We start from the raw sequence: 12,112 nt of genomic DNA, 5'->3' as shown, positions 1-12,112 counted from the left end.
TAGGGCTTAGGTGGGATTGTTGTTGGTGCAAACACAATGGGCTGAATGGCCACATTCTGCACTGTGGGGATTCTAAAGCTTGGGTTGGTAAGTTATAAGTAATAATGCACCACACAATGTCAGAAAATGACCATCTCCAACAAGAGAGAGTTTAAATGTATCAGGTGGGATTCTATGGCCTCATTCGACCCAAGATCAGAAAATCCCACCAGAGGTCAACAGACCTTCCCACTGTCTGTCCCTCTCCGATTCCCGTGGTGGGTGGATTGGTAGAATTCCGGTGATCATTGTGTCATTCAATGACAATGCCATCATGAAATTCCCTCACCATCCACATCCCATGGATTACCATTGACCAGATACTTTACGAGACATGCCACTTTAATACTTTGGATTTAACAGCAGGTCAGGGGTTGGGTTTTGTGGGGCAAGTGATACATTTCCTGACTCCCTAAAGCCTGTCCACCCTCAATAAGGCACAAATCGAAAGTGTGATTGAATGCCCTCCACTTGTTTGGTTTAGTGCAGCTCCAACAACAGTTGAGAAACTTGACATTGTCCAGGACAAAGCAACCTGATTTACTGGCACCACATCCACTATCTTAAAAGCTCATTCTCTTCACTTTTAGATTAATATGTTTGCTATCTTCAGCAATGCTTCTTTAACAACATTTTTTAAACCAATGACCTCTATCCTCTGGAAAGATGACAGGGAGCAAGTACATGAAGACATCATCAATTCCAAATTCCCCTCCAAGTCACACATCGCCATTCTGACATAGATTTGTTTTGCTATTTCTTCATTGCCAGTAGATCAAAATCCCAGATCTCCCTCCATACAGCAGTGTGGCTTGTGATTTCTCATTGTTACTGTTCATTACAATTTGAAAATGTAAAATGCCACCCATATCAACCTTTGTTCGAAGGAAACATATTTAACTAAAATATAATGAAACAATTGCTGAATAAATTTGACAATTAATTCCCCTCTCTTTCTGTCTGCTGAATGTGATTACTTAAACTAGGCACAGCTCTCTAGGTTGTGATCACTGTCTGATTCCAGTTCATGTGTGAGCAATGCAATCATAACATGGGGGCCAGATGTGCCTGATCTAGTTCTCGTCAGCATTCATATGTATGCACCCTCCAGGAGAATAGGGGAGTAGTCACTGGATACGATTATACTGGAGAAAGGTGGATGCTTCTCATCTTTAGTTCAGGTGAAGTGAAGTCAATCATAGTGCCTCCATTGCTACACCAACTAAAATCATCCATCTTGGGCCACGCATTAAGCTTACTAAACTGCCGGAAGAACTCTTATTATGAACTTTCAGTTCTTAATCAATTTGGTATAAAGAAATTGTGAAGGTCAAGATCAATAATCATTTAAAATATACTATTGTCGCATACTTACTGATGCAGAGTTTTTTAGGAGCTTTTGCATCATTTTCCTGAAATTATTACTATTGTAACTGACTCCAATTTCAAAAACTTTTGGGAAGCTAACTCCAAAACTAAAGCCAAAATTTTTATTCTTAGATGCAAATCTGCCGTGTGTAAAATTTGAAAATGATTCATGCTCAGTCAAGGACAGTTCAAATCTTCCTTCAGTCTGCAATGAAAAGAATACATTACTAGGAAATTAACTATTTTGAAAATGATTCATGTACATAAAAATACAGAAATAGATACATACATCACTGACAAATTAATGATTTGGATGATACTGAACTAGTCAAAGTATTCGAATAATAGCCATAAAGTGTTCCATAAAATGAAATATTTTCATGATTCCTGAATACATAAAGATAAATTTAAATATTATTTATGACTTGTAACAGTCACATTTTATGTGATGTTGGAGGAAATACTTTCAATGTGCTTTTACTCTTTTGCAATCAGTTTGGTATATAAAACTATGTAATGATTACTTCATGGAAAATGAAAGTTCAGAGGTATCACGGTTTCACTCCAGGATGTAAATCAATCTCTGTAGCATTAGCAGTTTCCTTGACATTAGCAGTGATACCTTCATTAGCCAGGGTACATTAGTACTTTAGTATTCTTGTCAAATCATTCATGGAACACATTGCTGATGTAATCAAGTTACAGCTCCTTAACATTGTTGGAGCTGGAAATACTTGCCACAGATGCTGGTTGAGGCAGAATGCATATTTTAAAGCAGATGAAGATACACAGCTACCACTAATCATACAACATTGATGGGGACCATTCGGCCCATTAGCTCAGCATTGGCCTTTCAAAGAACAATCTGCTTAGTGGCACCCCTTTCCTCTGCTTTTTCCCTATTTTGCTGCATATTTTTCCATTAAGTTTTTGATCTAATCCCATTTTGAAGGCTCAGTTAAAAGTTTCATAACACCAGGTTAAAGTCCAACAGGTGACTGACCTGATGAAGGAGCAGCGCTTCGAAAGCTCGTGATTCCAAATAAACCTGTTGGACTTTAACCTGGTGTTGTGAGACTTCTTACTGTGCCCATTCCAGTCCAATGCCGGCATCTCCACATTTTGAAGGCTGCTATTGAATTAGTATTCACCATCCAATACCAGGCAGTATTCTTCAAATCCCAACCATTAGTTGTGTAAGGATTTTCCTCATGTCACCTCCGGGTCTGTGGCAATCAACTTAAATCTGTGCCATCTGCTTATTGACCTCATAGTCATTAGAAACGTTATTCTATCTAAACCCTTAATCTAAAACTTAATTTAAAAACTAAATCTTAATCTAAACCCTTAATCTAAACCCTTATCTAAACCCTCTGTCAAATCTCCTTTTACTCAGCTCCAAGGAGAACAGCCCAGATTTCCCAGTCTATTCATGTAACTATAAGACCACATTACTGGAGCCAGTCTAGTAAAGTTGCCAGTGTGCCAATAGAATTTTGGATTAGTAAAGTGCCAGCAAAAACATGGCCATCCAAATGACCTCAGCTGATACTGTGGCTGTAAAGTTCCACTTCAAAACCAAGAAACATTGGATAAACCTATGGATGCTATTGGAATAGTGTAGGTTAGATGAGTTTTAGATTGATTCACAGGTCACGCAACATCAAGAGCCGAAGGGCCTGTACTGCGCTGTAATATTCTACGTTAAACCCTCCAGGGAGAGACGCAGAAAGTTTGAAATAGTCTCTGGATACAATTAAAAGTAAAGATTGAAAGTGTTAGAAATTAAAACCACGTCTACACCAAGTCAATAGATAAGGCATCGGCCAGAGTGGAGAACAATTGGATAACATGACAGTTTTCAGTGAACTTTGTTTAATTAAGATGCTTGCTTGTAGGTGAAAGTTAATAAGTGTGTGGAGTGGACTAGAAGTCTATTTAATAAACCATTCAATGGTTTAATAGTCTGATAAGGAAACAGAACACTTAGGGCCCAATTTTATTATTGCGTCACGCCCGTTTTCGGGCACAGAAGTCCGAAAGTCAGACATGAGGCCATTAACACGATCCGCGCCTGCATCCATGCAGATGCCCACCTTTCCAAGCGCCGAAAATGGCCACGATCCGATTCATGCCCAAAACATGCATTTAAATTGAATTAATAGGCTGCCCGCCCAACTTTATCAGCATTTCCCCCTTTACCATCATATTCGTACATACAGATTCGGAGTGAAACAGACATGCTCAGCAAAGGTCTGTTTTGAGCATTCCACCTTCTGAAAAGGTAAGTTCAAAGCTTCCAGTGGCTCTCTGAATCCGGTAGGGGGGTGGGTGGGAGAGGTGGGTCAGATCGTTCTCTGGTGAGGAGGGGTGTGGGAGAAGGGAGGCCCGATCATTTTCTGGGGGGCAGATTGAGGGGAATAGGTGGGTCAGATGAATCTCTGGTGTGGGGGTGGGGGGTGTGGTAAAGGAGGACAGATTGTTCTCTGGTAGATGGTAGGGGGAAGGAGGGAGGCCAGATTGTTGTCTGGTGGGGAAAGGGGGAAGATGGCGAGGGCGGAGGGAGGGCATATTGCTGTCTGGTGGGTGGGGTGGGGGGGGCGGTGGCGGCGGGCAGAGGGAGGCCAGATTGTTGCCTGGTTGGGGGAAGGGGGCAGGATGAGGCCAGATTGTTATCTGGTGGGGTGGGGTGGGGGGGGGGGGAGCCTGATCATTCTCTGGTGGGGGTGGGGAAACTGGGGTGGGGGTGGTAGGGGCAGAAAGGACTGCTGCCATTCTGCGGGTGATCGGTGGGGGGAAAGCAGGCAGAGTCACGATTGGTTTGGGTAGCGGGGGGGATGGGTGGATAAGGGGGATAGTTATGTTTGTGGGGGGAGGGTGGTGAGGCAATGTCTGTAGGAGCCATCGCTCCCGCTTTTAGCTCCTGGGCCACTTCATCTGTTTTTTTGTGGCCAGGAGCGATGTGACAGGGGAGCATTTTTCAAACTTTAATTTCAGTGCGCATGCGCTGTTCAAAGCTCCAATTGTTTCAGGTGTGATAAGCCCCGCCCACAGCACTTTTTTTTTTCAAGCTAAGTGCGTATAGGAGCGCCTGAGAACAGATTTCCAAGTTGGATCTGAATTGTGCCCAGATTCAACGCTTAGAATCAAAATGGTAAAATCGGGCCCTTCGACTGATGAATGGCTTATCAACAGATTTGATAGGCCTTACATCCTGAACATGAACAACTGATAACAGGCAACACAATTAAGGTTACTTAAAATAAGCTTGAAGCCTGAGGATGGTATTTATTCAAGGGACCTATGAAATTGATTAAGGGAAAATGAAGCAAAAGCCTGTTTGATACAGGACAGAAGGAACTTGCAAAGATTATAGTTAAGTCTTGGAATATGGAACATAAGAGTGGCCTTTTATTTCATGATTTAAACTAAGGACTTAACAAATAACATTGGATACTTTATATTAAGAAGAATTTTGACAGGACATTTAAGCCATTGTGTCAATGGAGACATCCAATGTGCATGGAGCTGCATTGGATGTGGACTGCGCCAACCTACTGTCACCTTCTGAAAAACAATTGTGGATGGACAATAAATACTGGCCTTGACAGAAACAGCCATTTTCTATGTATGAATAAATACAACAATAACTGCCAATTATATTTATATCGCACTTTTAATAACATAAAACATCCCACAGTGAATCACAGGAGAAAAATATGATACCAATCCATGTAAGAAAAAATTAGGTCAGAGAGAGAAAGCTTGGTCAAATAGATTTTAAGGCATGTAATGATGAATGAAAACAGGATAGAGAGTTGTAGGAAGGATATCCCAGAGCTTAGGGCCTAAGCAACTGAAGGCACAGCCACCAATGGTGAAACACTTAAAATTGGTGAAGATCAAGCATAGAATTTTCCATCCTGTCTGCCATGGGAAACGTAACGGTTGGGATATGGACCATGCAAAAGTCTGTTGAGCTCAGGTGGGATTTTCTGATTTTGCAGTGAGCCAAAGAGTCCAGATTTCGAGAAGTGCAGGGTTTTTTTTTTTTGTTCATGGGATGTGGGCATTGTTGGCTGGGACAGCACTTATTGCCCATTCTTGAGGGCATTAGGCAGTCAACCACATTGCTGTGGTTCTGGAATCATGACAGATTTCCTTCTCTAGCTGGCTTGGGATTCAGCAATACCTCAATTTTAAAACTCTTACCCTTGTTTTCAAGTCCTTCCATGATCTATCCTCTCTTTAACCTCCTCTAGAGACTCTACAACTCTACAAAATCTCACTGCTCCCCCAATTCTGGCCTCTTGGTCATCCCTAATTTGAATCACTTCATTGCTGTCCGTGTCAGCTGCTTGGGGTCTAGGTTCTGGAATTCCTCTGTCAGTCTTTCTGTCCCTTTATCTTTCTCTTCTCCTTTAAGTAACTTCTTAAAACACAATTCCACACAGTTTTAAGAGTTCCTTCTGTGGCTTGGTGGTGAGTGAACATTTCTTTTTACGTTAAAAAATTATATAGAAATGTAAGTTGTTTTTATTTACCAAGCTGAACAAAATATTGAAAAAAATACAGAATCTGCAGTAATAAAACTCTTTTCATATAAAAAGAAAATTATAGATTGTCCTCACTGCGTGTATTTACCTCAGGGCTGTAGAATTCTAAATTGTATGGTTTTCTGAATCTTACATTATTCATATAATATGGTGCACAGCTTCCTCCATAATATCTGTTGTCGAGAACTGCTCCCTCCAGAGTCTCAGTTAAAATGTTATATCTATAAATATATGAAAACGATGAATTAAAACACAAATTTAATTCACCCGTGCACACTGCTGGTGAACTTTTCTTTATGGTGTTGATATTTTGCTCTTGTTTCTTCTTTCATTCATCCTAGGCACCAAATATTTTGCCCTAGATTCTTCTCTCTTCTGCATTATCTACGACTGTGTATGCTCATAATTCATCACAGTCTTTGACCCTACCCATTCTTTCCCAGAACTTCAAAACAGGCATCGCTCTAATACCATCAACCATTTCTCCCTTGAAAGTCTGTGACCATTTAAAATTCAAGCTTTGTTTCACTTTGAATTCCTTATTAACCTCATCTCAGTATAATATCAAAGGAGTGCCACACTACTGTAGTGCCTTTTGGATGCGACATTAACCCAAAACCCCACTTCCTCTTTCAGGTTTCTTGTAATTTGTATTATGAATATCGCTGATCTAGAATCAATAGTATCCACATTTATAGTGCTGTATTGAAGTGCCAGTAGATCTGGACTGAACGGATGATACGTACCCACTTCCAATATGTTGCACGGCCCAATACTGCTCAGTCTCCCTGGAACATGCATTACTAACTCTCCTGCATCCTTTCTCGTCAGACTGATCTCCACAGTCATCGTCTTCATTGCAAAGGAGTCTGCGGCCAACACAGCGACCTTAAAAAACACCCGCCACAAAAATACATGTTCCATTAATCATTTTTCAGCACTTTGCAGAAATTGGTTGCTGATAAACGTTATGATGTTAAGTGAAGATTCAGTTCTTCCACAATGGTTGGATTACATTTTATTGAATACAATCATTACCTGTGTCCGCACATACAAAACCCTCGCACAAATTCCTGGTTCTGCAGGCACCTGCTGAGCATGACTCCTCTTCTCTGTCAAAAGACTCACATGATGCGCCACCAAACTGAGATGGTACTTCAAGTCTTGCATACCTGTACTATAGAAATTGAGGTGGCAAACACTGAACAAGAAGTAGGTTTGATAATTCATGGCTAGTTGAAATGTAATGGGGCAACATGCCGGTGCTCCTTTGAGTCTGCATCACTAGTTTCAATGTTATTTCATGGCAATCGGGAAAGGATTGAGTAACAGTCTAGCCATTGCTTCTTGGCCCTTTGGCTAAGATCAAGTGTAGTATCAACATGCTGTACTTGTTTCAAGTCATTAGGTTACACTTTAGCTTCATTTAAAGCAATTTTTAAAAGCAGCATCTCAGCCTTTTGGCTAAGATACAAATGAGATCAAACTTGGAAAAGATGCAATGCCTACTCCAATCAGCTTGAATCATGTAGACCAAGCCCAAAACAAAAGGTGAGAGCCTTGTCTTGTCAGTTTGAATCAGAAATGTCTCAACTTGTTGAGACTCTGAATTGGACTTGATTTGATTGAATTGGATTTAAAAAAAACAGTCTAGCCATCGCTTCTCAGCATTTTAGCTAAGATCAAGTGTAGTATTAACATGCTGTACTCGTTTGAAGTCATGAGGTTACATTGTAGCTTCATTTAAAGCAATTTTTAAAAGCAGCATCTTGGCCTTTTGGCTAAGATGCAAATGAGATCAAGCCTTGGAGGATGTGCAATGCCTGCTCCAATCAGTTTGGATCATGTAGATCAAGCCCAAGAGAGGAAGTGATAAGCCTGTCATGTCAGCTTGGATCTGGAATGTCTCACTTGTTGAGACTTTGAATTGGACTTTGATTGGATTGAATTGGATATAAACAAATAAAAACAGTCTAGCCTTTTGGCTAAGATCAAGTGTAGAAATTTCATCCTATACTTGATAGAAGTCAATGAGGTTACACTGAGGCTTTATTCAAAGCAATTTTTAAAAATGCCATCGAGGTCTTTTAGCAAGAAGAAGCTCAGATCAAGCACGGAGAGGGTGGAATGCCTGCTCCTATCAGCTTGCATCTTGTTAATTGAGCCCAAGACAGGAAAATTGGAGACTCTCATGTCAGCTTGGATCTGTAATGTCTCTCTTGTTGGGAATTTGATTGAACCAATTTGGTTTTTGATTGGATATAAATTTGAAAAAACAGTCTTGTTTTCCACTTGAAAGGTTGGTACAATTATCGGTAAAATTTCAAACTGTAATCAAGATCCTCTTATCTCGTTTACCCTACCACTGCTGTCAGCAAGAACAGAGAATTTGGTGCTCAGCCAAAACTCGATTCACTGCACTGGGACTGAAGAATCCCAGCTACAGGTGAAATTGGAGAATTCTGGCCTATGCATTGCTATACATAGTAGACACTTCATTTTTCTCCCCAATTTTGTTTCTTAATTGCACTTCTCATTATTTTGTTTCTTCCCAGCTTGAGGATAGTGAAGTCAACTGTGGTGTCTCCCCTCGATATTATTGTGTTCATCACATTCAAAACAACTTTTCATGACCTATATGTTTACATCCCACTAACTACTATTGGGCAGCATGGTGGCACAGTGGATAGCACTGCTGCCTCATAGTGCCAGGGACATGGATTCAATTACAGCCTTGCGTGACTGTCTTGTAGAGTTTACATGTACGCCCCATGTCTGTGTGGATTCCTTCCAGATAGTTCCGCTTCCTGCCACAGTCCGAAGATGTGCAGGTCAAATGGATTGAGCATGCTAAATTGCTGTGCCGAAGCTGTGTAGTTTAGGGTAAATACATGTGGTTAGAGTATGGGTAGAATGAACTGTGAAAGAGTTGTTGCAGACTTGATGGGCCAAATGGCCTCCTTCTGCACTGTAGGTTTTCTATGATATTGCACCACGTTTTTCATTGAGTTGGCACAGAGGGCTGGAAATTGGGGATTTTCCAATGACAAGAGTAGCAGGACAATGTGGGTCAGCCTTAATTATTGTTACTGATGAAGCTGCAAATATCACTTTCAATCCTCAAGATAATTTGCTGGTCTGGGGGAATACTAAGATTCTCAGCTGTGGATGGCAGCTGCAGTTGCTCAGAGAATCTGGGAAGGATTGAGGTAATGAGGAAATGCACAAAGAAGCCTCTGTGGATTTCATGTTGAGTTAGAAGATGAGCTTTTGCTACTCATGATTCAACATGAGGTGAGTAAAACATAATGTTTTTCCAGTGCCAGTCTGATGCAGTCCCTTTAAACACTGAAAAATATGACCACAGCATGTCACGAGCAATCTAATTTTGTAAAGGGAACTCAAACCTATGATTAGCTCTCTTACGTTCTTGTGCAAAGAACTGCATGCTTGTTTCAGGCATGCCTTTGGACATCTGTGGTGAATCTTTCACAATTATGGAGAGTGATCCCATATCCAGTGCAGAATGTTTTTATTTTTCATTCCTTCCGAAATGCTCAAGAGAGTCAGATTATACAGACCTCTTATTTGTACTGATTTTCATAGCTGTACTTACACGTTTATTCTGGCAAGGATCACAAATGCTCCATGATGACCAAGAAGAATGAACGCAATCAATGGGCTGCGAGGGATTCCTCAATGATCTTTTCCAATGTCCTCCCACTTTGTTAATGTTTACTACATTTGATTGATCATTTGATTCTGCAAGAATCTCTCTGCTGAAATCAGATGAAGATTAGAATAAATTTGGAAGATGATATTGACAAAATGTTCTTTTCATGGTCCCACATCTGGTTTAAATATATTTTGCTGCACATTTTTAACAAGTTTCCGTAAATAACAACAACTTCAATGTATCAAGCACTATTATCATCACAAAATGTCCTGAAGAACTTCACAGCAGCAGGATAAAACAAAATGTGACACTGAGATACATAAGAAGTTTAGCTTAGCTTAGGGATTTAAAAAAAAGGGCAGCATGGACAAGTTGGGCCAAAGGGCCTGGTACCATGCTGTATGACTCTATGGTTCTATACGTTATTAACTAGGTCAGATTATTAAAAGCTTGATTAAAAAGGTTGGTTTTAAGGAGAATCTTGAAGGAGGAAAGCAAGTTAGAGAGGCAGAGAGGTGTAGGGATGGAACTACAGAGCTTGGGGCCTGATGGTGTAGCAATCAAAAGTGAAGTGATTAAAATAGGGGATGGTTAAGAGCTCAAAACTGGCAGGCATCTCAAAGGGTTGTGATCTGGAGGAGTTGACAGGGACAGTGATAGGGAGGAGTGAAGCCATAGAAGGATCTGAAAACAAGGATGGGAAATTTAAAATCAAGACTATGCTTGACTAGGAACCAATGCAGTGTAGTGAACATAGGAATGATAGGTGAACAGGGCTTGGTGTGTGTTGTGATGTGGGCAGCACAGTTTTGGATGACCTCAAATTGACGGAGAATCGAATGCATGAGACCAGGCTGGCAATGCATTTGAATAATCAAGTGGAGCAGTAAAGAAGATCTGAATGAGGGTTTCAGCAGCTGATGAGCTAAGATGGGGGGGGAGGGCGGGGGTGGGTTAGTCAGGAAATGCTAAAGAGGTGGAGAAAGACAGTCTTGGCAATGATACAAATATGAGGTCAGAAGCTCTGGGGTTAAAGATGACACCAAAGCTTGCAAACAGATTGGCTTTAGAAATATCAAAATTAGAAAATAGAAGAAGGAGGAAGCCATTCAGCCTCGAGCTTGCTCCGCCATTCATTATGATCAAGGTTGATCATTTAACTTAATAGCCTGATCCCACCTTCTCACCATTCCTTTGATCCTCTTCACCTCAAGTGCTATTCTAACTGCTCCTTGAAAACATTTAACGTTTTGGCCTCAACTACTTTCTGTGGTAGTGAATTTCACAGCCTGACCACTCTCTGGCTGAAGAGATTTCTCTTCATCTCTGTCTAGCCTGTATTCTCAGACTGTGACCCCTGGTTCTGGACATCACCACTAAGGTACATCCTTTTTGCATTTACCCTGCCTAGTCCTGTTAGAATTTTTTAGGTTTCTATGAGATCTTCTCTCTTCTGAATTCCAGCGAATACAATCCTAACTGACTCAATCTCTCCTCAAATGTCAGTCCTGTCATCCCAGGGATCAGTCTGGTAAACCTTTGCTGCGCTCCCTCCAGAGCAAGAAGATCCTTCCTCAGATCAGGAGACTAAAACAGAACACAACATTCCAGGTATGGCTTCACTAAGGCCCTGCATAATTGCGTCAAGACATCCTTACTCCTGTACTCAAATCCTCTATCTATGAAGGCCAACATACAATTTGCCTTTTTTGCTGCCCGCTGCACTTGCATGCTTACCTTCAGCAACTGGTGTATGAGGACAGCTGGGTCTTGTTGCATGTTCCCCTCTCCTAATCTATGACCATTCAGATGGTAATCTGCCTCCCTGTTTTTTGCTACTGAAGTGGGTAGCCTCACATTTATCCATATTTTACTGCATCTGCCGTTCATTTGTCTACTCACCCAACTTGTCCAAATCATAGATTTTTGCATCCTCCTCACAGCTTACCCTCTCACCCTGCCTTTGGGTCATCTGCAAATTTGGAGATATTGGTTGGAATTTTACTCCCTCACCTGCAACGTGAATCAGAGCTGGTGAGGGGCAGACAATGAAAAGGTCTGTTGATCTCAGGTGTGATTTAACAATTTCAGGACAAGTGAGGCAGAAAATCCCTCCCATTACATACAGTACCAACATTCAATCATTAATATATATGTATAGTGAATAGCTGGGGCCCAGCACTGATCTCTGCGATAATCCTCTAGTCAATGCCTGTCATTTATTTCTACTCTTTGTTTCCTGTCTGTCAACTGGTTTTCTATCTATCTACATACACCCCCTCAATCCCATGTGCTCTTAAGTGGGACTTTGTTGAAAGCCTTCTGAAAGCCTAAATTAACAATATTCACTGGTTCCCCTTCATCAACTCTACTAGTTACATCCTTGAAGAGTTCCATTACTTTTGTCAAGCATGATTTCCCTTTCAGAGATCCATGCTGACTCTGTCCAATCCTACCACAGTTTTCCAAGTGT

The 12,112-nt window shown here is 41.0% G+C and overlaps 1 protein-coding gene and 2 non-coding genes across 3 annotated transcripts in view; 2 read left to right on the top strand and 1 right to left on the bottom strand.

Moving 5' to 3' along the window:
- The window catches only part of dab1a (DAB adaptor protein 1a), a 229,285-nt gene that overhangs the window by 20,481 nt on the left and 196,692 nt on the right, over positions 1 to 12,112 (bottom strand). Inside the window, exons 19-23 of the mRNA XM_080196471.1 lie at positions 9,580 to 9,742; positions 7,002 to 7,140; positions 6,710 to 6,851; positions 6,052 to 6,184; positions 1,415 to 1,612 (exon numbers count right to left, since the gene is read on the bottom strand). Coding sequence (XP_080052597.1) covers positions 1,415 to 1,612; positions 6,052 to 6,184; positions 6,710 to 6,851; positions 7,002 to 7,140; positions 9,580 to 9,742 — 775 coding nt within the window. The remainder of the gene's footprint in view (positions 1 to 1,414; positions 1,613 to 6,051; positions 6,185 to 6,709; positions 6,852 to 7,001; positions 7,141 to 9,579; positions 9,743 to 12,112) is intronic.
- On the top strand, positions 7,303 to 7,492 carry LOC145348710 (U2 spliceosomal RNA). The gene has a single exon (XR_013887962.1). It is a non-coding gene; the product is annotated as a U2 spliceosomal RNA (small nuclear RNA).
- Positions 7,620 to 7,818, top strand: LOC145348709 (U2 spliceosomal RNA). The gene has a single exon (XR_013887961.1). It is a non-coding gene; the product is annotated as a U2 spliceosomal RNA (small nuclear RNA).

Source organism: Carcharhinus amblyrhynchos, chromosome 9 (genome assembly GCF_965287045.1).
Source record: "Carcharhinus amblyrhynchos chromosome 9, sCarAmb.v2.hapA, whole genome shotgun sequence".
In the NCBI taxonomy this organism is placed as follows: Eukaryota; Metazoa; Chordata; class Chondrichthyes; order Carcharhiniformes; family Carcharhinidae; genus Carcharhinus; species Carcharhinus amblyrhynchos.
This window is presented reverse-complemented; position numbering and strand designations above follow the sequence as displayed.